This window comes from Lutjanus erythropterus, chromosome 17 (assembly GCF_056507025.1).
Source record: "Lutjanus erythropterus isolate fLutEry1 chromosome 17, fLutEry1.hap2, whole genome shotgun sequence".
Classification (NCBI taxonomy): domain Eukaryota; kingdom Metazoa; phylum Chordata; class Actinopteri; order Lutjaniformes; family Lutjanidae; genus Lutjanus; species Lutjanus erythropterus.
In genome coordinates, this window is record NC_139333.1 from 28773857 (window position 1) to 28799924 (window position 26068).

Sequence of the window (26068 nt, forward strand, 5' to 3'; positions counted from 1 at the left end):
CTCGTGAAGAAGAATGATAACCTACTACAAAGTCAGTATAACTAAAGACCAACTAAACCGTGCAAAACAACACGCAACTTTGTGTATGGAAAGTAAAAGTTGCTGCTTCGTGTGAGAAAAATCAACCAAACTAAAAAGGTTGCTGCTTTTGTACGTTCCTGTTGTGTTTTTGTGACAATAAAGGTGACCCTCTTATACACGATGGCTGTACGTGTCGATCTGTCAGTCGCCTGAAATAATTCATCAGTGTGTTTCTGTGTGAATTCTCAAGTATCGCATCACAGAAAAGGTTTATGGAAACAAATAAAACTGACAGAAATGTCTATTTTTTTTTTTACCTTGTTTTCTTTGTTGTTTTTCAGTTTTACTCTTTTAGTTGCGCTCTCTTCTTCTGCAGTGAAGTGACAGAATCACCTCCTGCTGCTCATCTCAGTTAACCAACTCCTAATAATCACATAACTGGAGGTGATTCAAACCAGCTTTCATCCATTTTTTGCTGATTTTACTCCAGATTATGTTCAAATTTGCGACACATTTGGATGGAAACAGCTGTTGCAGAGCTGCAGCTAGCAAGTTATTTTTTGTGTTTTTTTCTGGTCTAAAAACTTTTAAAGAATGATAAAAAAAATAAAAAATAAAATAAAATGCCCATCTCAGTATCCTAGAGCACAAGGTGACCCTGTCAGATGTCTTGTTTTGTCCGACTGCCAGTCTGAAATCCAAAAAATATTAAATTTTTTAAGGTACAAGAATAAAACTTAATTCTCACCTGGAACCAACAAGTTTTTCACATTTTTGCTTGAAAAATGATGTGTGATTAATTGATTTTTAAAATAGTTGTAGTTGAAGTCAAGTGGAAGAACATTTTTGATCATAAACTTCTAAATATTTCTATAAGGTTTGTTCTTTTAAATGTTGATAATTAGCCTAACAAACTCTCCTAAATAGTTCAAATAAAGACCTGCTTACACAAACATTTAAAACTAAAATTTTTCTGCAAAATCAGTAAATTTCAACAAAACTGTTTTAATCTGTGGGTTTGAATTGTGGTGAATATTGACCTTTGAACTGGTGTCAGTGACCACAGACCTCTGAGGGACCAGAGAGGAGGAAGCTAATGTAGCTATTAGCTTTGTTTTATTTAGCCTCCTCTGTCGGAGTTTAAACTGCTCCTCAAAAAGGAAAGGTTTGCAGACAGTTATGAGTCAGTGGTTATTGTACCGTGTAAAGATAATAAACTTGTAAACAAATAGTTAGCAAGCTCGTTAGCATGCTGGGGGGGGGGGGGGCGGGGCGGGGTCAACTGTGACAGACGAGCGCGAGCATGCTACCAGATGGACAGGTAGTTAGCATTTAGCTTAACAGCTACAGTTGTTTACTGTTACCTTCAAATGGTTTTTAAATAATGTTTACATGTTTGTAGACATTTTCAGACAACAGGAGCCATGGAAGTTCAAATTTAAGTGGATGGTAAGTTATAACTATATATAATATAGCTGAAGAAAAACTTTAATTTCCAGCAGATTTTAATTATTGCATTTCCTATATTACCTGCTCGCTAACTTGCTAAATGATTGGCGTCTGAGGCTTTTTAGACACCGACAGTTTTGGCGTCCATGTTGCTAACGACTTCAACTTAAAGCATCTTATGAACGCGACTCCTAATGTCGTAACCGTGAGCACAGCGGCACCTAAATGAGCTAAATGAAATCATGCTAACATGCTTATGTTTAGCAGGGTAATGTTTACCATGTTCGGTGTCTTGGTTTAGCGTGTGAGCATGCTAACATTTGCTAATTAGCAATAAACACAAAGTACAGCTGAAGGGAATTCAATTCTTTTGGCAGGTTTTCGGTCGTGAACCAAAGTTTTGGACAGATGTTGACGTGTTGATGACACTAGATGAAAGTCAGGGAATCACCAAACTGATTAAAATAATAGTTGTTGAGATATTTTCACTAAAAAAAAAAAAGAAAACTTTTAAGCTCATGGTGGCGCTGGAGGGAGAGTCACATGATCATCAGAGTCAGCAGGTTTGATCTGTTGGTTTTTTTTCTGAATGAGTGACAGAGTTTTTGTCTAAAACATCCTCCAAATGAAAGCAGGCAGCCTGAACGTGTGAGGTTATAATTAGCTGCTGGAGTGAAAGAATTTCTCAGCCGGTGGGTTTGACACTGGAGACGCCATCTTTGTAACCATCTTTAATAAATCATGAACGTATCATCGTTTAATACTGAGCACAGCCGTTTTAATCATGTTGACTTTGAAGCCCTCCCCCTGGACAAATAAATGTCACCGATTAGTTTAAACCCCGGCAACGCCTAAAACTAACCAAATATGTGCTCAATTAGATTTGAGCTGTGGTGTGATGAGGTCGGGCAGCGTTCATTTAGATCAGATGAAAGTTTAATGACTCCTGAGGAGAAGCTGAGAGGAGCACGAGAAAGATAATAATCAAGTGAGTGAGACTAAGATACACTACTAATTAGAAATAAAGGAACATTTTTAGTTTTTTTTAGACAAGAAAAACCTGAAGCTGTTTCCACACAGGACACGAGGACTCACTGAATGATGAGGTAAGAATTAAAAAATCAGAGAATCTTTTCTGAATGTGTCTCCTGACAAAGTGAGAGTGGAGTCCAAACACTGTGTAAAGGTTCAGTGTGCAAGATTTACATGGATTTATTAGTTTTCATGAGTGTATAATCACCTGAAAGTGACAATCATTGTGTTTTTGACACTAAATCCAACAGACTGGTCCTTTAAAACAGCAGTTGGACTTCTTGTAGATTGCACTGATTTGCTTTCTTTCAGAGTCACAGTCTTTTTTTTCTAATTAATTAATTTGCACATTAATTTTTTTATAACCTGTATCCAGTCAATGTAAGTTTTCACTGTGTAATCAGATGATTTGTCCGAGCTGTTCGTAAACACACCAGAAAGATTGTTGAGTCTCATTTCCAGGGCGTCAGATACAACGATCTGGGTTGGTAAAATGTCCCGAGCAAACAAAAAAAAAAAAAAAAAAAAAAAGAGAAAATAAGGAAATACAGGCAGAGAGAGACACCAGCACACACTTGTAGTGGGTCATGAGTGGTGATTGAAAAGGGTGTTTATATTACATAGATTTGAAAATTTGTGTGTAAAGACCTTTAAATCTCTGGAATCAGGAGCTGGTTAGCTTAGCTTAGCATAAAGACTTGACACAGAGGGAACCTATTAGCCTGGTTCTGTCCAAAGATAAAATAAAAAAAAAAAAAAATCCCACTGCACCTTTAAATATAACTAACTGACATGTTTGTTGTTTGTTCAGGAGGAGCTGAGTGATGCTGATGTTTCTTAATAAACTTGAAAAAACTCTCTCTTTGTTTTAACATGTCAACATGAAGTTGCATCAGTGAACGTCGAACAGTCGGACGTCAGCTCCTCTCTGATTAACAGCGGCTTGGATCACCTTGACACCGGACGCTAACGAGTGTTATATTGCTCCTTTGTTTACCTGCGGGGAGATCAGCCCGAGACCGAAGGCGATCCTGACTGGATCGGCTCTTCAAAGGACGCAGAGTGAGTTTATATGCAAAACAGACGTCAGCTTGACCTTCATCCTCCTCTCTGTTCCTGCTGACAGGATCATCATCATGAGTCCTCTGACTGAGACACGTCTGGTTTCAGCAGTTTGTTCAAACTGTTTTAAAGATGCATTCATGGATGTGTGGCCTTTAGGAAGCAGAGAAGCAACAAAACAAGCTGAGAGATACATACACATGTTATGATCACTGGTGTTAATAAACTGCACATCTGAGTCTCTGTATCCATGGCAACGATGACAGTGAATGACAGGCAGTTTTCGTCATTTTCTTCTATTAATTCTAATTTAGACTTCAGTCCCTCCAGGAGGTCGTGACCTCGCAGTAACACCGACTCTAGTTTCAGTTTAGTTTTTTGGTGTTTTGTCTCAGGTGTTAAACAGAACACACAGTTTGTTACTGTTGTTGAAATTCATCAACGCTCTGTGCACTTTATGTATTTTATAATTTTTCTGCTTGCTGTTTTGATGAACTTCGAGCCCCACTAAGATTTTACTTCTTGTAGTAATTATGCCTCCAGGTGCACTTCTTCATTTACAAATATTTGCATAATATGACTTTATTTGAATTTTTCTATTCCTGATTTTTTTTTTTTTTTGGTAAGATTACTCAGAGCAGTCAGAACTCGGTGTGTCTTTATTCTCCCTGGAATAAATTTCCTTTTCCTTCCTCAATTTTCACAATTTCAGCTTCCACAATTTCATTGCAAGAAACACCTAAAAAAACATTTTAACGTGCATCACAAGTTTTCAGAAAAGCTGCCATGAAATCAGGCATTTTAAGCCCCAAAAAAAGCCACAAACTGGAGGGACTGTTGCTTCTCTGCTGTGTCTCGATAAACTCTTTTGCTTCTATTATTTCTCAGCTCATTCCAGTTATGTGAAAACGTAGTGTGTGAACCAGACGCACCCAGCATTGATCCAGTGAGGGACAGACCATTTTATTTCTCAGTATTACAGGAGGATGAGGACTAATCTGACTGTTCTCTTCGTCTTTAACAGAAAGACACGGTGCAGTTTCAGCCTGTTAAACCGTGACTGAAGAACAGTCTGCTGTGTTGATCAATACTTATTGATCTGACATTTTCAGCTTCAATCAGTTGCTACAGTCGTGGACACACCGTCTCTGCACGCCGACATGATCTCTAATAAACATCACAAGTAATAAGAGGAAACAATCTTTTGTTTTCTTGTGATAACAGGCTCATTATTTTCTTATCTCGAGATAATCAAGCTCGTTTTACTGAAGAATAAAATAATTAATTTGTGATCTCGAGATAAGTGAATTAAAAAACTGCAGACATTTAGCTCATCTCTTATTTGTCGTCATGTTTCTGGCCTCCTGATCAAATCCAATATTCTCTCTCCTGGTTATTTTTTCATTTTATTAAGAATTTCCCCGCTGACTCCTGAGAAACTTTGAGCAGCTGGAGGCTCCACTTCCTTCACCAGCAGGTCGTCGACTTTGTCTGCAGAGTCTTGCTCAGACTGAAGCTGACAGTAAATACACAGATGAAATAACAACGTGATAGAATAAAAACAAATATTTATGCCCCAAAATTCAAGGTGATTTAAAAAAAAAAAAAAAAAAAAAAAAAGAAGGAATCAGATGTGAAAATGCCCCTTTTTTTAATTTGGTGTTTAGATCTTGGATTATTTCTTTTTGTCTTCAGGTTGTTTTTCTGCACACACTGCCTCCAGTCTTCAGAGTGTGTGTGTGTGTTGTCTGTGCTGTTGTCTGTGTGCTCGACAGGCTACACGTGTCTTTGTGTCTCAAATGGAAGCTTTGAAAAACACAGTAAAGGTGATCAAAGCTGGCGGAGCGAGTGAGTAACCTGGAAAATAGAGCACAACCTTTGAGCCAACATGTTTGGAGCTGGGGGGCTTCTGGCCGTGTGACACAAACAACAAACTGTCTAAATGGGAGGACGCTGTATGGATTTGACCCGATTTAGCCCCAGATTGGACGCTGTGGACTAAATTTAGACTCGGGCTGAGTTTCTGCCACGTCGGTCGTCGTTTGATGTGCAGTTTGAGGTCAGGATGGAGGATTAACTGCCTGAACGATCAGCGATGAGGCTGCTGGATGAAATGTTGCTCAGCGTCTGCAGAGCAGCTCCACAGTCCTGATTTTCCACACAGCTGCTGTCAAAAGACTCTTTATAAACTGCACTGATCTCGTTTTCATATTAATCCTGCAGAAGTTTTACATGTTGTTGATAAAACTGAACTTCTCTGCAGGACAGACTCCATGTCGTCTGCATCTACAGCTTCATGTTATTTTTTCTGACACTGTCTTTGTGTTTCTGTCATCACTGTAGAGGAGGCCGCCATCTTGTTTGGATAAACTTTATTGGCATTGTGAGGAAGGAGTGGAGGACAATCAGACACACCTGTGAGCTGGAGGAACAGAAGCAGCAGGAGGAGGACAGAAATCGGAGTGTTAATGCAGAAGAAGTAGTGGATTACATCGAATAAAACAGAGAAGCTGTTTGTTTGAAGGACCAGATGGATTTCCTGGAGTCGCCTGCGTGCTGCTGATCCCTGGAAAAGGTCTGGATGAAACTTTCTTCTTTTCTTGTCTTTGACCTGCTCACATGTGGCTGTGGACTTCATCTTTCTGAGTGAGTGACTTGTGTTTGATTAACAGCCGTGTTTGCTTTGAATTTATTTTGAGTATTTAGTTTCAATGCATAAAGATTTAGCTGATGAATTATTTGAAACCCAAACAGTCTGAAAAATGTCCAGATCATTTTTCCCAGAGCTCATCATCCCAAAAACAAAAGTCCACTGCTCCAAAGGCTCCTAAACACACCTGCAGCTCTTTGTCCTTAATATATTTGTGTGTTTTTATGTGCTGATTTCATGAACGTGAAAATGTTTGCAGTGGGTGAAAATCTCAAGACTGATCTTTTTCATCTGGTTTTTAGTTGTAAATCAGGAATAAGTGTGAGAGAGTGAGTGTGAGTGAGAGAGAGGCAGGGCTGGGTGTCGATTTAAATTCGATCAATCGATTCGATTAGAGATGTTTCAGCAACAGTACCAGTTTTACTTTGATGTGAAAGAGATGCTCAAAGAAATAATTCTGTATATTGTACGAGAACTAACATCTAACCTGGAGCATTTTTTAAATGTTATTGTTTATGTGAAGAATGAGAGGTGTTAATTATGCACTAATTTATTGAACATGATGAGATCTCACTGCAAAGGGGGTTAAAATGTGGTTAAAACTGCAGGAGAAAAGACACGTATTAAAAGATCGATTTTGGGATTTCATGAATCTATCGGACCGTGCAAAAGAAAATTTATTTCAACTGATTAATGAAAGGAGCTCAAAATAACAGTTGAGTTAAATACTTCATACAATCCCACGTCAAAAACTCTGAACTATCCCTTTAATAGGAAAGGAAATCAGCAGAAAAGTTAGTTTTATTTGCAGTGAACGGTCAGAGTTTGATCATGAGTTTGTTTGCTGCAGTCTGCTCACACTTCCAGTGCTGCTGATAAAACAAAGCGAGCAGCTCTGCAGCTCTTTGATTCGTCCTGTTTTCCCCTCGAGGCTCCTGGAAGTCAGACAGTTTTACTGCTCCGCCCTCCTGCTCTCACTCCTCCACTTCCTGCTCTGCCTCCCCTAAACAAGTCAGACCGTTCAGAAGTTTCTTTACCTCCGTCTGTGAGCAACATTTATTCCGAGAAAATGAGGCACTGAGACGACAGCAGGTGGTGTTTCATTCAGACAAAGAGGAGCAGACGACAGACTGTAAGTACAAATTAAACTCTCTGATCTGAATCTGCTGAAACAAGTTAAAACTCTGTCACACACACTCTGTGCTGCAAGATCAGCTTCACTCACTTTAGACTTTAGACTTGCATCATATTTGTCAGGGCAGCAGGGTGAGATTTTAATGTCATCGCTGGTGTGTGAGACTTTCTTCAGACAGAATCGCTGCAGCGTTTGGTTCAGATTAAACTTCCCAAACTGGAAAATCTGCACCACATGAGAAAATGTGAACGAACAGTAACACCCAGTTTACATGTTACTGCCTGACATGATCAGTACGGAGGCTCCAGTGGGCCAAAGGAATAAATACAGGCTGTAAGAAAAGTTACTATGAATTTATTTTGAGCTGCAACGAGTAATCTTTTAAGTAAAAAAAGTCCAAATTCTCTGATTCCAGCTTCTTAAATGTGAATATTTTCTGTTTCTTTACTCCTCTCTGACTGTAAACTGAATATCTTTGAGTTGTGAGAAAAACAAAACATTTGACAATTTGTCAACATTTTATAGACAGAGAGAATTATTACCTGAATCTGCAGCTCTACAGTGTTTGAGTCTGTTTTAGTTTTAAGGAAACTTCACTGGTTTGTTTATTTCTCGCCGTCCTCAGAGAAAAGTTTTCAGCCTCAGCAGGAATCTGTTTGCAGAGAAGAAAACCTGTTCAGCAGCAAACAGACAGCGTGCATGTTTTCTCAGGAGTTTATTAAATGTCTGTCTACTGTAATATTTTACATAAATATTATAGATATTTAACTCCGCTCAGCAAGTTTTAAATGTTCTTCTCCTCTTCTTCACATGCAGGCAGAACCTCAGCATTCCTGCTTTGGGAATTTCTGGGAATTCACCATCAGTTTGAGGATCTTAAACTGACCGCTCTGAACTCAAAAACACGCAGATGGAGAACTTGTTTGATTTTGAAGGTGGTTTTGTGGACTACAGAGCGTTCTCGTCTTCAGCCGACCCAGAACACGAACTCATCAGAAGTTTGACGTCTTTCATTCGACTCTACGGTCAACGTAAAGATGGTCTTCAGACGGCTTCAGAGAGCTTCACGCTCACAGCCGCTCGCCTTCGTGGAACGTGTGAGGAAGCAGCTGAGAGTTTGACCGTCCGAGCTCTGTTCACCGCGTTCGGAGGAGTCCTCGGTGCAGCGTTTGGCGGCGTTTCTGGTGGAGTGTGCGGGACGCTGGGGGCGATTGGTGCAACGACTTTCTGCAGGTTTTGCGGTAAAATCAGTGCAGTTGGTGCGACCGTTGGTGTTGTCGGCAGCGTGTTGGGTGGTGTAGCCGGGGGAGCGTTTGGCGGCAGCGTCGGCAGTGCAGTCGGCGTTGCAGCTGAAGCGACACGTCGTCCAGTTGATGGTACGGTCAGCGGTGTCGCCTGGTTCACCATCGGCTGTGCAGCCGGTGGTGCAATCGGTGGTATTTATGGAGGGACGGTTGGTGCAGCAGGCGGAGCAACAGGCGGCGCTTTTGGCGCTTTGCTCGCCACAAGGTTTTCAGTTAGTCTAGTTGGAGGCATCGTGGGTTCTTTTTATGGAAGAAAAGATTCAGAAGAACAGAAAATAAAACCAAAGAAGGTGAACATGATGCAAAGAACTGGAGATTTCAGCGCCGCGATCAAACCGCTGGTGGAGGAGCTGAAAACAATCCAAACAATCAGTGACAAAATGGCCTCCAGTGACTTTGTGCAGAGTGTATCAGGACAAACGGCGAAGACTCTGGCTTCTGTGATGACGATGGAGAAAAGTCTCAGCGACTCTCAGAGGGCCACAGATCTGCCACAGTTCATTTCCATAGCTGAAGAAGCAGCGAGACAAATGAGGAGAATCACTGAGGAACTAGAGACGACGAGAAGAGACGTAGAAAAACTTCTGGTTTCATTGAAAACTCAAAAGACCTGATAAGAACTCAGAGCTGGATTAAAAATCAGTTTGGTCTAAAAAAAAATAATGTAGGAACAACACAAATCATTTCATAAAACAACACTCACCTGCTCGTTTGAACAGTTTTCGGTCGCTGTGACTGTTCCTCCACGCCGGCCGGTGAATCAAGTCACACATCAGCTCTCTGCTGGTCTTTACTGACACCAGTGTTCAGTGTTTAAACTCGGCCTAAACACAAACTCTGTCCTCCTTTATTCCTTCGTTCAGAGTCGGGGATGTGATATCAGTTTTGTAGTTTGTCTTGTTTAATTTCATTCCTGTGATATATTCTGCTGTGGTGGCTTCTGGTTTTTGTTAAATATGTATTTGTACATCATGTTTGATGTATTCAGATATTCTCATATCTCACACTGTGATAGAAAGAGAGCTGATTTCTGACCAAATACAGTTTAACTTTTTATATCGCTTCGTCTTGTGTTTGTGTTTTTTTCAAGGTGTCTATTTGAAGCCCAGTGATGACGAGAAAGAAAACGGAGGATTATTAATTAACTGAACTGAATCAAACCCAGATCATAACTCTGCCCCCACAGGCTTGTACTGTAGGCACTAGGCATGATGGGAGCATCACTTCATCCGCCTCTCTTCTTATTATTAACATATTAATCACTGCAGTAATTATCCAATGGGATGCTCTTACCTGTTTGCTGTTTAAATCCAGGCGGCAACTAATTAACCAGTCATTAATGAAAACCGACGCACCACAGTCATCAGTACTGACTGACGTTTCCTCCGTCAGCTGCAGAGTAAACACTTGGCGCTCCGACTGTAAGCGTTGGGATGAACCGGAGTAATTGGCCACATGAGAGGAAGCTTCTTGAGTTTTTTCTCCCGAGAGCGTCTGTCTGTTGTTTTTATCTTTGATCGATTAAAGTTCTGCAGAGAGCAAAGGTCACCAGCAGAGAAACGCTCTGTTTTCCTGCCACAATTTATAAACTCTAAACTCCCCGAAAGAGAAAAAAGTAGAGCAGCGAGGGTTTAAACCTCAACAGCGTTTTCCAAGAAGCGTCTCTCAGATATGAAGCTCCGGCTTCTTCTCTTCTCTGGTTATTTTATTTATTTATTTTTTTATGAGCTTTTCCTCCTGAGATTCCTCCTCGATTCAGCATCTGTTAAACTGCATTTAATCATCTGAAACTTACTGCAGTTATAATGTTGGAAATGTTAAAAGTGCACTTCTCATTATGTGTAACAGTGTTTGTGCTCGACTGCATCTGCTGCCGTCTTTATTTGAGGAGAAAGGTTCTTTTATTCTCTTTATAAAATAACATCATTTCCAATGCAAATAAGTTCTGAAAGTTTGAAGTTTTTCCAGCAGATGGTCGTTAAAAACACAAACGGGATTAAAATGACTCAGGTCAACTTTTTAATTTGTCCAGTACTTTGATTTATGACCAAATATCTGCAAATCTGATGGGATTCTCATCGACCTCAGCTGTGCTTAATGCTAACTGATAAATATCAGCATGCTTAACACGTTTGGATTATTTTAAATGAGGTTATATGAGTTACTTCTCCACGGTCAGTGTTTAACCTCCAGTCTGGAGAAGCAGCAAGAGTCCTGGTGGAGGAAGCTAAACAAAGAACTGTGTGGACGGAGTCAGCAGCAGTGTTGTCAGAAATATTTAGATAAATATTGATACTGGAAAAAAAAAAGATTCTTGGATGCATTGTGATTCTCTCTTGAAAGATTTTTGATCAATGCAGAAAAGTGAAAAATCTGAAATTTAAATTCTCAACTTTATGATCTGACTGATGACCTCTGGCTTCAGATTTTAAGAATCATTTTATAATCACATCTTTACCCTCTGAATCTGAATCAAGAGGTGCAAAGAGATTCCTCCTGCTGTCATCTCGCATGAAATATTCTTAAACTGTGAATTATAAACTTTTTCTCTGGTGAATACTTTTGTAGTCATACATAAACCTGTTCAGCCCTTTCAAGTAAACATATGTACATATTTTCACATATGTACATATGTTTTCGATAACTTATTGTCAGTTTTCAATGTGTGCTTCTTGACTTTCAGTACTTCCTGTTTATCTTTATATTTTCTTCTGTATTTATTGTTATGCACCAAAATCACATCAGTAAATTTAGGGGTCTGCAACCTTATGTGTTTTTTTAATTAACATTTTAATGTTCATTTATCATTATTGCAGGTCTATGAAAAAGTTGAGACAACTCAAAATTTCAAGGCAACGTATCACAATAGATTTGTGAGTTTTGAGTCTTTAGGAACCAAAAACAAACAAACAAACAAAAAAAAAACCATGTAAAAGTGAATGATGGTTAAATATTTTAAACTTTTTTTTAAGCTCCTAAAACTTAAAGATTCAAGTTTATCTAAAGAAGGAAAATACATCATTTCAATTAAAGATTATTGGTTGGCAAAACTTTTTAAAGTTATTTCCAAATATAACAGAGTTTGGCTCAAAACTCAACAATCTATTGCAGCATGTTGCCATGTTGTCTCAACTTTTTTTTTTTTTTAATGTAAAATGATTATTTCATCAGGCAACTGTAAAAATATGTAGCCTGTATACCAAGTTAAAAAAAAAAAAAAACAAACAGTTTTTATAATTCATCACCTAAAACGTCTGCTGCTCTGTGCATTTTCCTCAAAATTTGGACTGTGGCTTGAAGCTCACTATTGATACGAAAAAAGTCTTTTTTTTTTTCCTAATTTTGGCCAAAAATGACTCCCTTGAGCATTAAGGTTGCAGACCTCTGAGCCAAAAATTCCTTGTGAAAGTGTACATGGTAATAAACCTGGTTCTGAAAACACTAAAATCACACAACAACACAAACTGACCGACCGACTGAGGCAGGAAAAAAACCAAACTCCTGAGTCCTGTGAGGAAAAGTTACTTTAAAATCACTTTATTGCTAAAGGAGTCTGGTTGTTGTTTCCTGTTGGACTAAACTGTCTGAAGGCAAAGTAAAGTGGTGAAAATACTCTAAATAGTGTGCATTTAAACTCATATTAATTTTTCTTTTTGTTTTAGGTGTCTAAAATCCATTTTCCTGCTGACTGTCCACACAGTTGATGGTTTAACTTCCTGCACCTGTACTCCTGCTGCTTCTCCAAACTGGAGGCGTGTCGACCTCCATCTACTGCAGGTAACTCACTGACTGTGGGTGAGTACCTCATACAACCACACTTTAAAAATCCTGAACTATCCCTTTAAACACTGAACTTGCTAATCATCTTGTTAGCGTGGCTGCAGACTCCAGAGGCTTCAGTCCTGTCATAAAGAAGAGACACCACATCCTGAACAGTATAAAATGTTTTATTTGTTGAAATGCAGAAGCAGAAAGTAGAAGTTCTTCATTCTTACACTTCAGTATTAAAAATAATTTAAATATATTACAAATCTCCAGTTTAAATTTTTAAGACCTACTCGAGGACAGAAAGCTGCAATTAATCTTCTATTTAAAATGAAACCAATTAAAAAATCATGTCTGGAGCGTTTTTAAGAAAACTATCAAAATGATTTATGAGCGGTCCGTCCATCAAAGTTTATCTTTAATGCCTTTTGAAGAGTCACTTTCAGTTGAGGCTGTAACATCTGAGCAGCATTAATGAAACACTGTGGTTACGAATCGCCTCAGCGGCTCCTTCTTCCATCTAATTGTCTTAATGAGTTCAGAAGACATCCAGTGTCATTAGCATCAAGAGCAGCTAATATTCTCTCTCTTTAACATCTGATTATTCAAATCACAGAACGTTTCTACAATCAAAGTCTTTATTGAGGAAGGCGACTCGCTGTAACACAAAGTTTGAGTACTTCAGCTTATTTTTTTTTTAAAACTCTGATCTTTGTTTCTTCTCTTGGACACATGCACTTTGACCTCTGTGTTCTTTAACATGCATGAGAGAGTCAGATTGTTGCCACGGTGACTTAAATGTCTGTTCTGTAGTGTTTTTTCAGAGCGAGATGTCTGAGGACACGTGCAGCTGTTGTCCCGGTTTCCACTTGGCGCTGCGTCTGCCGCCGTCTGCCCGTCTGTACGGCTGATTCCTTAAATCTGAGGAGGAGGAAGAAGAAACACGCTGAGGAAGAACGACCCGGTAATGTTCAGAGAAAATCACATTAGATAAAATGGTAACTCTGCATGTCATGACACCTGTCATGAACATGAAGGAGTCTTTAAAACTGACGTTATTAAGTGTCATTCTGTCAGTTATGTCATCTGTAATGCTAAATTGACATTGTTTGAGATTTCTTCGTCATGACAACTTGACTACAAAACTTAAAGGGACAGTTCACCCCCTAAATCTTTTTTGTTTTGGTGTGGGTTGCAGAGTTTTGAAGATGTCTGTCTTCTCTCTAATATAACAGAACAATATATCACTCGGTTTGTGGCGCTCAAAGCACCAAAAACAAACGCATCTGAGAAACTCAACAGCAACGTCTCGTTCCAGAAATCATGACCTAGTTGCTCAAACTAAGTTTCATGTACAAACTACTTCCTGTCCGCAGTAGAATCTACTTACTTTCTACATGAAACTGTTCACAACAAGGTATGTTAGTTATCTTGAGTAACCAGGTCATGATTTCTGATAAGAGACACTGGTTTCAACTTGTTAAAATGTATTTTCTGCCGTCTTGTTCCATTATGTTGGAGAGGAGGCCAACATCTCCAAAACTCTGAAACTCACACCAAAACAATCCAGATGGATAAACAGCACTGCAGGCTAGAGAGAAAATGTGTATTTTTGATTTTGGGGTGAACTGTCCCTTTAAAGAAACAGTTTAGCTTTATGTTTTAACACTGTCTGTAATGACACTGTTATAAGTGTGTCATGAATATTTTATTGAATTGCAACTGAAGTGGTCCATTTTGAACTCGTTATAAGGCCAGTTTGGTACCAAGATGATTTATCTGACAGAGTTAGCAGGACAGATAGCATTTAGCTAATTCACTTGTTGCTAAAGTAGGCTAACCACAGTTAGCCGTGGAGCTAGCTGGCTCATTAGCTCACTCAGCCCCGGAGTGTAAAAAACTTAAATTCCCTGTTGTCAAACTGTCCACCGTTTGTCTCAGAGGCTGTTTGTCCTCCAGTCCATGCAGATTCAGCTGGATGCTAACGATGCGAGCATGTTGGGGAACGTGTTGAATGTCGTACTTGCAGACTACAGATCAGCAGAGATGAAACGGAGGCGTTTACTCCTTAGTTACTTCTATCATCAACTCCAGAAAAAAGTGTTTAATTCTGAATGTTTTTCATTAAAACTTATTAAAAAGATGTTTTAACATCTTCTGTGATCAGTTTGAAAAAGTCAAATCAAAACCTTTCTAAATTAAACACATTGTTTTTTGTGGAGCTGATGATGGGAGTCATTAAGGAGTGAACAGTCTTACTTCCTTGCATCGTCAGTGTCCGGCTGAACCAGAGATCCCAGAGCAGGACCGGCCACAGCCTCCGAGGCCGGCGGTGGCCAGTGTGATGACAGAGAATAAAGCACTGTCATGGTTTTCATGCTGGGTTCGGCTCCTGGCACCGGGATGACTCAGCTAATTAGGTGGCTAGCTCCACGGATAACCTCGTTAACATCAGCTACAGATAACAGCAGACAGCTGTTAGCCTTCTTTAGCAACAAATAAACTAGCTAACCACTGCTAACTCACCAACTGAATCATCTCTGTCATCAAACTGGCCTTCTAACATTTAATGACAACTTTATGACAAAATGTACCACAAGGAAAATATCCATGACACTCTTATAATGGTCTTATGACAGCCAGTGTCAAAACCAAACACACATGACAGTTTAATGTCATTTTAAAACATAAACATAAACATCTCAAACAATGCCGACAGGTGTCATGACATGGACTTAAGGACTGATTCTTGTATTTTTTAACCTGGATACTACATTTTTACCGTGTTAAAAATCCTTCTGGCAGCTGTGCAACGTCAAAGTACGTCCACTAAAAGTTCCTGTTTTTGCCCTCAGCTGACTCTCACTGCTTCTGTCAGTGGAGTCTGCTCTCTGTCTCTGTAGGGATCCTTTCCATAACATAGTCAGACACTTTCAGTGGACGTACTTTGACGGTGTACAGTCGTCTATGAGGAAAGCATGCAGTGGTCTGGTGTAATTTGTCAATGGAAGCTGCCGTTTCCTCCAAACGTTCGCTGCAGGTTTCTTTAAATTCAAGCCCCCATCTGTCCCTGAACTTGACCAGATGGTGTCTGAACACAAACTTGAACTGTGTCAGTGTCAAATCAGAAAAAGCTTATATTTCTGTTTAGTTGGAAGGACTTGTTTTGGCTTCAGTAACAGTGAATCAGCTCCTTTCCTCTCTGTTAAAAGCAACAGACAGTTTTTAAATGAGCTGGAAAAGAAGCAGACATCTCTGGAGGAAACTCAGCTGCAGAGCATAAAAACAGAAAACTGCAAGAAAATACTATTTCAAGGCCAGACACCATTACTGTCTGTCTTCTACATGCATATATTTGTTTACTGAAGTGTTTTGGTGACATTAATCTGTTTCTGGGTAAATTTACTGTCTGTAGATGAAAACTGCTCACTGCAGGTCATATCTTATCTTTAGACCACAGTAGCTATTCTTTTCTGCTTCAAATAAATACAGAACATTTAAATCAGGTGTATCAGAATATTTTGGTCTAATGAGCATTATTAATATTAGAACAGGCGTTCTACAGTAAAAGATAAAGATGTAAATATTGTTGAATATGTTAAAGGTGCAGTAAGGAAGAAGCAGCTGGTTATTAAGTCAGAAAACACAGAATCAGCAGAGCGGAGAAGAAACATGGAGAACCGAGGGATTTTAAGAAGTCACCTCGTCGCTGAAGACGGAGTCGCAGAACAGACGAGAGGAACGTTTGGCAGAACGAGCCGTGAAGGGCACAGACTTTAGAGCTGAAGACACCAGAGAGACAGCAGAACAGGAAGAGAGGAGGGACAAACGAGGAGCAGTTAAAGAGAGATAAGTCTCTAGTAAAGAAAGAGAGGAGTGAAGAAAAGCTGAGTAACCTAAAAGAAACACAAGGATGAAATGTTTAGTAATGAGATAAACTGCAGTTTGAAAAAGGAAAAAAAGTCTTAAACAGGTAAGAACTCAGGAAAAGGACACTATAAGGTTCCCTTTAAAGGAAAAGTTCCAACAGTTTTGGAAACTCTCTTTCCGGGAGGGAGATGAGAAATTCAGTAATGAATATCATGTCTATCTATTTCATACAGAGCTGGAGGTCAGGATGTGTTTAAAGTGAAGAAATCCACCAACACCTCTAAAGCTCAGTAAGTAAAATGTTGTATCTCATCTGTTTAATCTAGGGCTGCAGCTATCGAATATTTTAGTAATCGAGTATTCTACTGAAAATTACATCGATTAATCGAGTAATCGGATAAAACATATTTGTTTAGTTTAAGAGCAATTATAAATATACATGAGAAAATAAGACATTTCACCTAATAATGAACCATTGGTTTCCTTTTTTAGACAATCAATGTCTTTATTTTTAGATGCACATCGTTTAAAAACCCTGAACTTACACCAGCTGACCAAATTCACTGCCTTCACTCAAAAAACTAAGGATCTTACCAAGAAATTTTCTTATTTCTAACCTAAAAATGTCATTACACCTGATAACACACATCACTTAAAAGGTTAGGTGTTTTTCCCACGTGTTTCAATTGAACTTTCATTTGTGTCAAGCACATTTTAAGTTCTAGTTAAGTTTTAAGTTAAAGTCTTGATAAGATTTTGAGTTTTTGCAGTGTTCAAAATAAAATTATGATACCTGCTGTATTGGAGCACATTAGGCACCAGTGCTACTTGATGTTTTATCCATCAATGACTACTGAGCTAAAATTGACAACTACCCAGTTAGCTTTATTATGTTTTTATTTTTCACCCTCATCACTCTACAGCGCTGTGTTTTTACAGATGAAATAAAGCCTGTATGAAAGGCACGTTAGCCACGCATCGACAGTAGTCATAATTAATAGAAACCTAGTCCTCCGCAGGGCTAACGTTATGTTAGCAAGGTACAGTAACGTTAATCTCATTAATTAGCGCAACGTGTCCAGCTTGAAATGCTCCCACACTTTTGACATTTTCTGCCTTTTCTTTGTGCCTTTCTATTCGCTTTCGTCGCCTTCTTCGTCGTTACCTCTACATCCATGGTTAAAACCGAACATATCCGCCGCTTCTTTCTTCTTCTTTTACGTGCGTGACGTCAGCGCGTTGTGCCGCATTAAAAGTAGTCCGGGCGAAATACCATGCTTTGAGCTGGCAAAATTAAACGATTCCTCGAGGCAGAGAAAATTCCTCCATCATTTTTTGTAATCGAGTTACTCGAATTATTCGAGGAATCGTTTCAGCCCTAGTTTAATCTAAACACAAACAAATGTTACAGTTTGTGGTTTTAGGAGGAGTTACAAGCTCAACTGTTTCTTGTAAAACAACATGTGGCTGCAGCTTCCTGGAGTCTCTGATTATTAACCAACGTCATCGTTTACATTTCTGCTTTAGACGTGTTCGTCTGTGCGTTTCTTCTCTTTAAACAACCAGGCTAACTGGTCCACCTGCCTCCAGTGTCTATGCTAAGCTAGGCTAACCAGATTTAAGAGAAGCAGAGATAATACTGTAAACAGACAGTGTGTGTGTGTCTTCATACCTGTGATGATGTCCTCGATGGCTCCGTCCTTCCCCTCCCTCACCAGAGGAGACACCTGTCTCTTCTTCAGTTCTGCTATCAGGTCCATCTGAGGCAGTTTGGGCGTCACACAAACCTGAAACATCAAACATAAACCATAAACAGGGTCTCTGAAGGATCGTTCTGATGTCTTACAGCTCTGATCTTATTTCAGTAGTTCTGGTCGTTTCTTCTCATGATTAACAGTCAGGTCAGTTTTATTTGTACAGACCAGAGTTACAGCTCACAGAGCGTTTTACAATCTGAACAGCATGTGACAAACTCTCTCCTGGTTCAGACAGTAATAATAACACTGCAGGGCGAGAAATACGAGCAGTCAGACTATCAGACAGGTTGTAAACAAACCTGCAGCTTAGCCAACATGATTTGTTACGGCCTCCGTCAGTGTGTGTGTGTATTAATACTTCTGTCAGTTTGTTTTACATGTGTACAGAACTAGTTTCTCCTTGTTCATGATTGTTTCAGTCCAGCTCTTCTCTTACAGCCACTTTGGACTGAACCACATTTATTGTGTGAATTTCTACATCCTCAGATTTACTGTACACACAGACTGATCTGCTGTCAGGGACAACATGTGTGTGTGTTCAGTGAACTGGGCGTTTGTTTTATTTTGGATAGGTGAGTGCCGAGCAGCTCAATCAGCTGAGATTTAGTTTTAGACTAAACTCTTGATTAAAACTCTGATGTCGGAGGTATTTTTGTTCTGCATGTGGTCGGTCTCTTTTGTTTATTCTGTTCTTAAATTTTGTTCCAAGTTTTTCAATTTAACATGTCCTTACAATAAACAACAGTATTACTGACTTTACCTGGTTTAATGTTGCTTCTTTTTCCTCAACAAACTCTTTATTTGAAGGGGTGTCATAAGAAGTCTTGAGTTTGAGACATCTCTGATATAACAACTTAACATTAACCAACAGATACAGATGTGCAATTAATCACAATGAAATTGAAATATGGCCAAGTACAATATCTAAACTGCAGAACCAAATCACAAGTTTTTGAAAAAGGAAAAATATGAGAAAACAGCCTTATAATGAGGTGCTGCAGAGATGATTCTGTGATTTTAATATTGAAATTGGCCGTACTGTATTTTTTAGAGGAAACTAAAAGTTACCTTATTCCCGGTGACTTCAGGTTTAGGTGGAGTTGATGGAGCTTCACAGTTCAGTACGAGTTGTTTCTTCCTCTGCTCGTTCTCCTGCTCAGCTTGCTGTCAGAAGAAAAGGCAGTTTAACTTATCTGCATCTGAAGGTCAAACAATCCAGACTGATCGGGCTGAGCGTACAGTAAAATGTGTTTTTCTTTATCAGGGGAGCAGCTATCTGCTCTGTCAGCTCGTTCATGCCGGGGGTCAATAAAACGAGTCTTATCTGACCTTGTAGGCCTTGATGAACCTGACAAACACCGGGAAGAACATGGAGGGCGGGGTGGTTTTAGAGTTCTCTCCGAAATACTCCACAGCAGAGTCGTACACATCCTGGAGGAGAGAAAAAAACAAACAGTTTTTAGATCATGACCCAAATAAATTGTACAAGAGAAGTCAGAAAATATCCTGGTGTATAAATACAGAACATGTCGTGTGATGGAGGTTTATTTTGGTGTAGATTAAAGCCGACCTGGGCAGTTTTTCCATCAGCTGCGAGGGAGCGAAGCAGCTCGGTGTTGCTGCTGAGAAACTTCTGCAGGACAGGATTGTCTTTTTCTACGCTGAACTCCCTCCTGGTCACGTCCATGCCTCGCTCCAGAGCACGCACGTCCTGCAGGATGCTGTCCAGGGACACTACGAGACACAACGCAGTAAGTTAAATTGAGAAAAACATTAATGAAGTTTGGCAGCCAGTCACTGAACTCCAACTGCAACTCAGAGCAACAGGGGACACCATGCAGAAATGTTTTAAATAATTATTTTTCCTGGAAAGGCAGGGTCCGACCCCCCGCTCACCTGCTAATGCAAATCAGATCCAGCTATACACACATATATATGTGTATGTAAACAGGTGTAAACAATAAGTAAAGAGGTGAAGACGCAGCAGCAGAATATGTACGTACAGTTCCAGTACAGAAAGTTGAACTACTGCAGTCGTATAAAGTTTTATAAATTGTGGTCTGTACACTTCTGTTCGTTCATTCTGAGCTCAGAACATTTGACATAAATTTTCTTAATTGTTTCTTTCATTTTTTGGGGTTGAATAAAATCTTGCTTTTAAAAATAATCCCTCTGTGCCTCGTCATGTCTGCCGGCTCACACTGATGCAGTGCAGTCATTATGTTCTGAGGTATTAATGCTGATTTAGGGGTCAAAGAAAAGATAACCTGCAGGAAAGGAAAAGTATAAATAAAGTCATAACTCCTCATTAACATTTGACAAAAACTCATATCTGCACTAGTGTTATTTAATTTACAATCCATAGATCCATTCAATTTGAACTAAAATAATGTTTTATTAAAAATCATCTACAGGGAAGAAATTTGTGTAAATTGTCTTGAAAAGTCATAAAAACACACAACCACTCTGATTTTACACGTTATAAATAAGTTTTGTACTGTAGAAATAAAGGCTGTAGTTTCCGTTGCCATGGCAATTCTGAAGCTGTTACTATTTAGGACTTAACTGCCACACATGACAGAAATTATATCAAATTATAAAGCAGAATATTTATTTTTGCATAAGTATTAAAAAACTGTTTTCTTTCCATTGAACATTTGTATTTTGTGCCAAATTAAAAACTGAGGATATCCTTTAGATATGGCAAAAACAAGAATATTTCAATGTTTACTCTACTTTTTAGATTAAAGTTACATATAAATATATAATGTTGGATATTATTTGCTGAAGAATACTGATGTTACAGAGTGTGACAACATGTATTTTGTTTTTGGTATTTTGGAACAGATTCTTGCATTTTCTTTGGAGTACGACGATGTCTTTTGCATTCGTCTCTGATTTATTTCAGTAAAATCTGTTATGCTGACTTTAAAGGAAGCGTCTGGTGTTTTTCTACAGTCCCATAAAAAAAAACAGAAACAATATTTTCTGACTTTCCTTTCCTGTCTGTGTCTCTCAGCCTCACAGGATCCTACTGAAGATGTGAATCCTTTAAAAAAATAAACCTTTGAGGCTGCTGGTGCAGAGATGAGGACTGATAAGTTTCACAAAAGGAGTGAAGAAGAAAGTCTCAGAAAGTCTGAGGCTAAAGACGAAGCTGTGCAGCTGTAAACATGACGCTGTTACTACAGTCGACTGCTGCTGCATCTCAACTCACCGAGCGCCGCCTTGTCCAAGAAGTGCAGCTCCGTGTAGAAAGACTGGACCTCTGGGTATTTCTCCTGGATGATGCTGACGATGAAGTGCAGCAACGTCTGTTTACGGTCTGTAGATTTAGTGTCCAACAGCTAGAGAGAGAGAGAGAGAGACAGAGCGGAAAACAACAAAAATCAGACTGAAGATTCTCAAAAACGAACTGACATTTAGAGTTGTAACGAGAAGTTAATGAAAAGTCCACTTTTTTGATGATGGATTAATCATTTCAGCAAAAATGTCAATAATTTGTTGGTTCCAGCTTCTTACACTTTTAAAATTCCAGGGGTTTTATCTGGAACACATTCAGGCAGTTCTGCCACAAACCTTTTTATATTCCAATGATTTTATCAAGAACCCACACAGTGTTCTACTGTGAACCCTTTTATATTATGGTACAAAAAGCCCTTTGTGAACTCCAGATGAAAGAGTTCTCCTTGAAGTAAAAAGGGTTCTTAATGGAACCTGTAGTCTTACAAATAATTTTTGACAAAAACTTTCTTCAAAAAAGCTTGTTGCTGTGAGGTGAAAGCGCTGACCACAGTGGAGCCGCCGTGTTTGAACGCCGTGGTTAAAAATACATAAATATATAAATGTTAGTTGCAGCCTGGTGATCTTTGTGTGCTGCAGTTTGCAGTTGTTGTTATTCTAAAGAAAATACTGGGGAAAAAAATGTGCAGTTCTGGTTTGATTTTACTCACCAAATCTAAACTCTGCAGGCGGAAGCCGTACGCTGCTCCTCGTTTGCTGCTGTTCATGTAGTTTCCAAACGCTAAGATGATCTTAAACGAGAGAAACGTCGTCAAAATGAGCAACAGTCAAATCATTTTATAACAGGATGAGAGGAGCGACACTTCAGACTGTAGAGGAGACGATCCTCCTGAAGACATCAGAGGAGAAAAGGAAGAATTTCATTGAGCTTTGATGGAAAACTTAATGTTCAGCTTTATGGAGAGAAATTTGTAGAGATTCATTATCTAAGTCCAGCTGCTGGAGACGCTGCAGTGCAGCTCCTCCAGTGCAAATCACCATCATATATTCTGCTCTTGCCCATTAAGTTCTTTCTGGAAAGACGTTCATTAAGTTTTACAAAGTACTCCAGGTGGACATTTAAAGTGGAGACCTGCGACTTGGATGTCCTGCCTACATCCTAATAAAAAGAGTGATCAAACATTGATCAGAAAAGAACAAAACTATTTAAGAACTTTTCTGTCTCAAAGTACAAAATCTGCCCAAAGGTTCTTATTCTAAAAGTTTTCAAACTCAAGTCAAAGTCAACTTTTTGGTCAATTTTCCCAGAAAACAGAGGATCAAAATACTGTTTCTCTGTGTAAACATACAGTACTGAGACAGAAACAAAACACTAACTAGAAAAACAGTAAAAAATTTGAATATTTACAGGTTAAGCAAGAGTAAAGTACCATGACAAAATGATAAGACAGATCGAAAGTGTAAAAATAACAAGGCACAGATAAAGAGGCCTGTAATCTGTAATGATCATATGAGCTGAAATTAATAATTATAGTGCAAATACAGATTTTCACGAGAAAGGGAGGATATTTTTAAAAAGTGTAGCCATGAAATCATCGTGTGAAGAGCAAACAACAGAAGATTATTTATCTAAATACATGTTGGTTTAATGACATGCCTGATTTTTTTCATTAGAGCTAAAAAAAATTAACATATTTTGCTAAGAAAGTTCTCTAACAACGAATCCCCTTTTAAGCTGTTCCTCAACCAATATGTGATTTTTTTTTTTTTTTACCATTGGATAGATAAACCCTAGAAAAAAAATAAACTGTGGTCTTATTTTTTAAGACCTTTTGTTCTCAGTATTTTCACATTTGGACCACTTTCCTGGAGGTGGTCAATAATGGACTTCAACAGTTCCTGGCCCAAAGCCTGTATGAACTTTTTGCTGTTTTCTGAGGTATATAAAGTGCAGTTTCAGAAATTGTTTTTAAGTATACTTGTTAGTTTGTTCTTTGGTTTGTTTTTCTGTTAGTTTCGTTCACTTGGGCGTATGGGGGTGGAGGGAAGGGGAATATGAGGACACTCAGTTACAAACTTTGAGATCTCAGGAGGATTTCAAGAGATTATAACGACTTTGTTTCCTGCATTCTGGTGACTTTTAAAGAATCAAAAGTACACTGCAACAGCGTTTTTATTGCATACTAATTTTAGTGTTAATTCTCAGGAAAGAATACAGAATAATTCCTCCCTCCAGCATGAATTTAAGTAAATCTTCGTCATAAACTGAGATTTTTATCCCGTGCATCTAAAGGAAAATTGATGTGGCAGATTTTACTAAATGAATTCTGTTTTCCTTTCAAACTTAAGAAACATGAATTCTTCTCAGAATAAAACAGACTTTCAGAGTCATAATGGGACTCAAACTCTCCATACAGTGTCGAAACATGTCGTGATAATGAAAAGGAAAAAAGAGTCTGCTTGGAAAATCAGGAGGGTTGGCAATAAAAAGATGTTAAAATAGAGACCATTAAATGTACATACATACAATCAAGTTATTTTTTAGGAGAGAATGTTTGTAATTTAGGTTTTTAGCAAACAATTTTCCATCCTCCTTATAAAATGAAGAAAAATAACTGATATTATTTAGATATGATTTGAACTGAATGAATCTAATGCTTTCATGGTCATCACTGACTTTAAAAACAGATAAAATAATACTTAGTTTTAAATGAACACTTGAAATGGAACTCTTCACTATAACACAGAGTTCATTTTCCTGCATTCAGATTCCTGTTGAAAGTGTGATTCAACCTCAAGCCTTTACAATTAACATCCAACTGAACAATTTCACAAACGACTCTGAGTCCCACACACGGGCATAAAGTGGAGTCGGAGTCATTTAAAGTGCAAAGTTGGAAATGGGAAACGTTACTCACACATCAGCTGGTGTTCTTCATAAAAAAAGAAAAAAAAAAAGGATTTACCTCGAGGATTTTCTTCAGCTTGGTGGAAGATTTGATCGACATCGAGGCGGCGATCAGGGCGTTGAGTTGCTGCCAGAAAGAGTTGAAACAGTTGAGACTGTAATTTGTTTTTGAACCCACAAAGATCCGAGTCGTGTAAGACAGCAGATTATAACAGGCTGCTGTGATTAACTTACAGTTAGACTCGTCTGTTTACATGTATGAGACATGAAACTGTGAAAATTTGTGCCAAAACAGAAAGAGAACACGAGCCAAATAATTAGTGAGTGTAACACTTCATTACTGCCAAAGTGATATTTTAGCTTTTGTACTTTTAAGGATAATCTGTTTAAGTTCCTTAAATGTTTGTTTTTTATTTGTTCAGCAGTTGGAAGAGGAGGAGAACTGCAGAGTGATTAGAAGCTACACCAAACAACAATAAAAGAACTGATAACGGCGAAGCATTGCAAGGTTTTTATGAGGAAAACTCAGCTTTATACAGACAGTTTTGGTTTTAGCTTGTTTGTAACAATTCACTGTGGTGCACATAATGAAAAGGAGGAGTTTGTAAAAAAAAGACCAGCTTGTAAAAAGTGCACCAGTGCATCTTCCTTTATATGGACATGGTTCAGGTTTAAAAAGACAGACGAGAAGGAAATGATAATCTATAATGTCTCAGACCACAGTTGTTACATGGAGTGGTAATACTTGATAAGCTTGGGTAAAGTTTTTGTATTTTTCTTCTATTATTCCAGTTTTTCACATACATTCTAGTATTAGGTAAATAGTTCAATTAATAAGTTCTTGTATTACAATTAAGACAAGTTTAACATTTAAAAAAAAACTAAAACAGCGCAAGTTACAGTCTGTGCTCTAAATTAAAATTTTTAAGTCGTATCATCCAGCCCTAATCACAACAACAAAGACATTGAAAACACATTGGTTTCCTCTCAGGGTTTCTGTAAAACCCTCTCATAAAAGAGTCTTTTTATATGGGACTATTTCTTGGTGGAGGTGTACGTTTCTTTCACAGTGACAGGGTGCCTCCTACCTGACTTCACTCTCCTCTCTGAGACACAGTTCACGTCATATAATCCCTCAGGTGAACTCACCGGCTGTATTAGCTGGACGCTCTCGGGGAAATTGCCCATGAAGGTGAGGGTACTGATGCGCTGGGAAAGCCGCGGGATCTTGCCGAAGCGCACCATGAAGCGGTCCTCCTCGCTGAGCTCGTCCAGGGGCCTGCCCTCGCACTCGTAGTTGTGGATGAGCTTCATTTCGTACTCTGTGGGGATGAAACGCTCCAGGAGCTCGAGGAAGTCCAGACTCAGAGCTCTCTGGTTGTACCTGTGGGGACGAAGTGAAGTGTAGAATAATGAAATAACAGCCTGTGTGGTAGTTTATTCCTTTTACAGTCATATTGTTTAGATGGTTTTGTTACATACGTCTCTATTGCGCAGCAGATATCAGACGCAGCCATTCCCTCCTTGCGCAGGGTGATAGCCAGGTTTTTGGCCCTGTTGGGCTCCATTAGAGACACTTTACTGGGGGTCTTGTGGGCCAGTTTCATCTTGAGGGTTCCCAGGTCTACAGGGGCCGACTGGGCCTTGGTCTTGAACTGTTCCTCAAAAGCCGCCATGTTAACCTCCTGAGGAAGGTAATAAAAAGAAATTTGATAAAAAAAAAAAAACAATCTAATGCTGCGTTGAAACGCTGAATAAACAGAACACTTAGTTAAAAAAAACAACGTTATATTGAAGATATTCTGACTTCCTTTCTATAGTTCATAATTTAAAACTACTGTAGAAACATCTGTAAACACTTCTCAACATGTT

At 38.8% G+C, this 26068-nt stretch overlaps 2 protein-coding genes across 7 annotated transcripts in view; one reads left to right on the forward strand and one right to left on the reverse strand.

Annotated features, from left to right (window-relative positions):
• Nucleotides 1-1413: 1413 nt before the first annotated feature.
• Nucleotides 1414-9397, forward strand: LOC146312406 (uncharacterized). Of its 3 annotated transcripts, none has more exons than XM_084740088.1 (6): nt 1414-1470; nt 2510-2576; nt 3390-3564; nt 5908-6210; nt 7065-7346; nt 8166-9397. In XM_084740088.1, the coding sequence occupies exon 6, from the start codon at nt 8260-8262 to the stop codon at nt 9265-9267; it is 1008 nt and encodes a 335-aa protein (XP_084596214.1). In that variant the 5' UTR covers nt 1414-1470; nt 2510-2576; nt 3390-3564; nt 5908-6210; nt 7065-7346; nt 8166-8259; the 3' UTR covers nt 9268-9397. The 3 variants fall into 3 exon arrangements, with proteins under 3 accessions (XP_084596214.1, XP_084596216.1, XP_084596215.1); XM_084740090.1 differs by having other exon boundaries at nt 5908-6139; XM_084740089.1 differs by lacking the exon at nt 2510-2576.
• Nucleotides 9398-12584: 3187 nt separating this feature from the next.
• The window catches only part of LOC146312407 (formin-like protein 1), a 50936-nt gene continuing 37452 nt past the window's right edge, over nt 12585-26068 (reverse strand). For 2 of the 4 annotated variants that reach the window (XM_084740087.1, XM_084740085.1), the window contains exons 17-27: nt 25679-25881; nt 25346-25580; nt 24255-24323; nt 21999-22079; nt 21263-21392; nt 19616-19779; nt 19375-19476; nt 19114-19209; nt 17961-18075; nt 16121-16200; nt 12585-13339 (exon numbers count right to left, since the gene is read on the reverse strand). In XM_084740087.1, coding sequence (XP_084596213.1) covers nt 13334-13339; nt 16121-16200; nt 17961-18075; nt 19114-19209; nt 19375-19476; nt 19616-19779; nt 21263-21392; nt 21999-22079; nt 24255-24323; nt 25346-25580; nt 25679-25881 — 1281 coding nt within the window. In that variant the 3' untranslated portion in view covers nt 12585-13333. The remainder of the gene's footprint in view (nt 13340-16120; nt 16201-17960; nt 18076-19113; nt 19210-19374; nt 19477-19615; nt 19780-21262; nt 21393-21998; nt 22080-24254; nt 24324-25345; nt 25581-25678; nt 25882-26068) is intronic. The other 2 variants (XM_084740086.1, XM_084740084.1) reach the window with 1 other exon arrangement.

Coding starts and splice junctions, on each gene's coding strand:
- LOC146312406 (XM_084740088.1), top strand. CDS start 8,260: ATGGAGAACTTGTTTGATTTTGAAGGTGGTTTTGTGGACTACAGAGCG.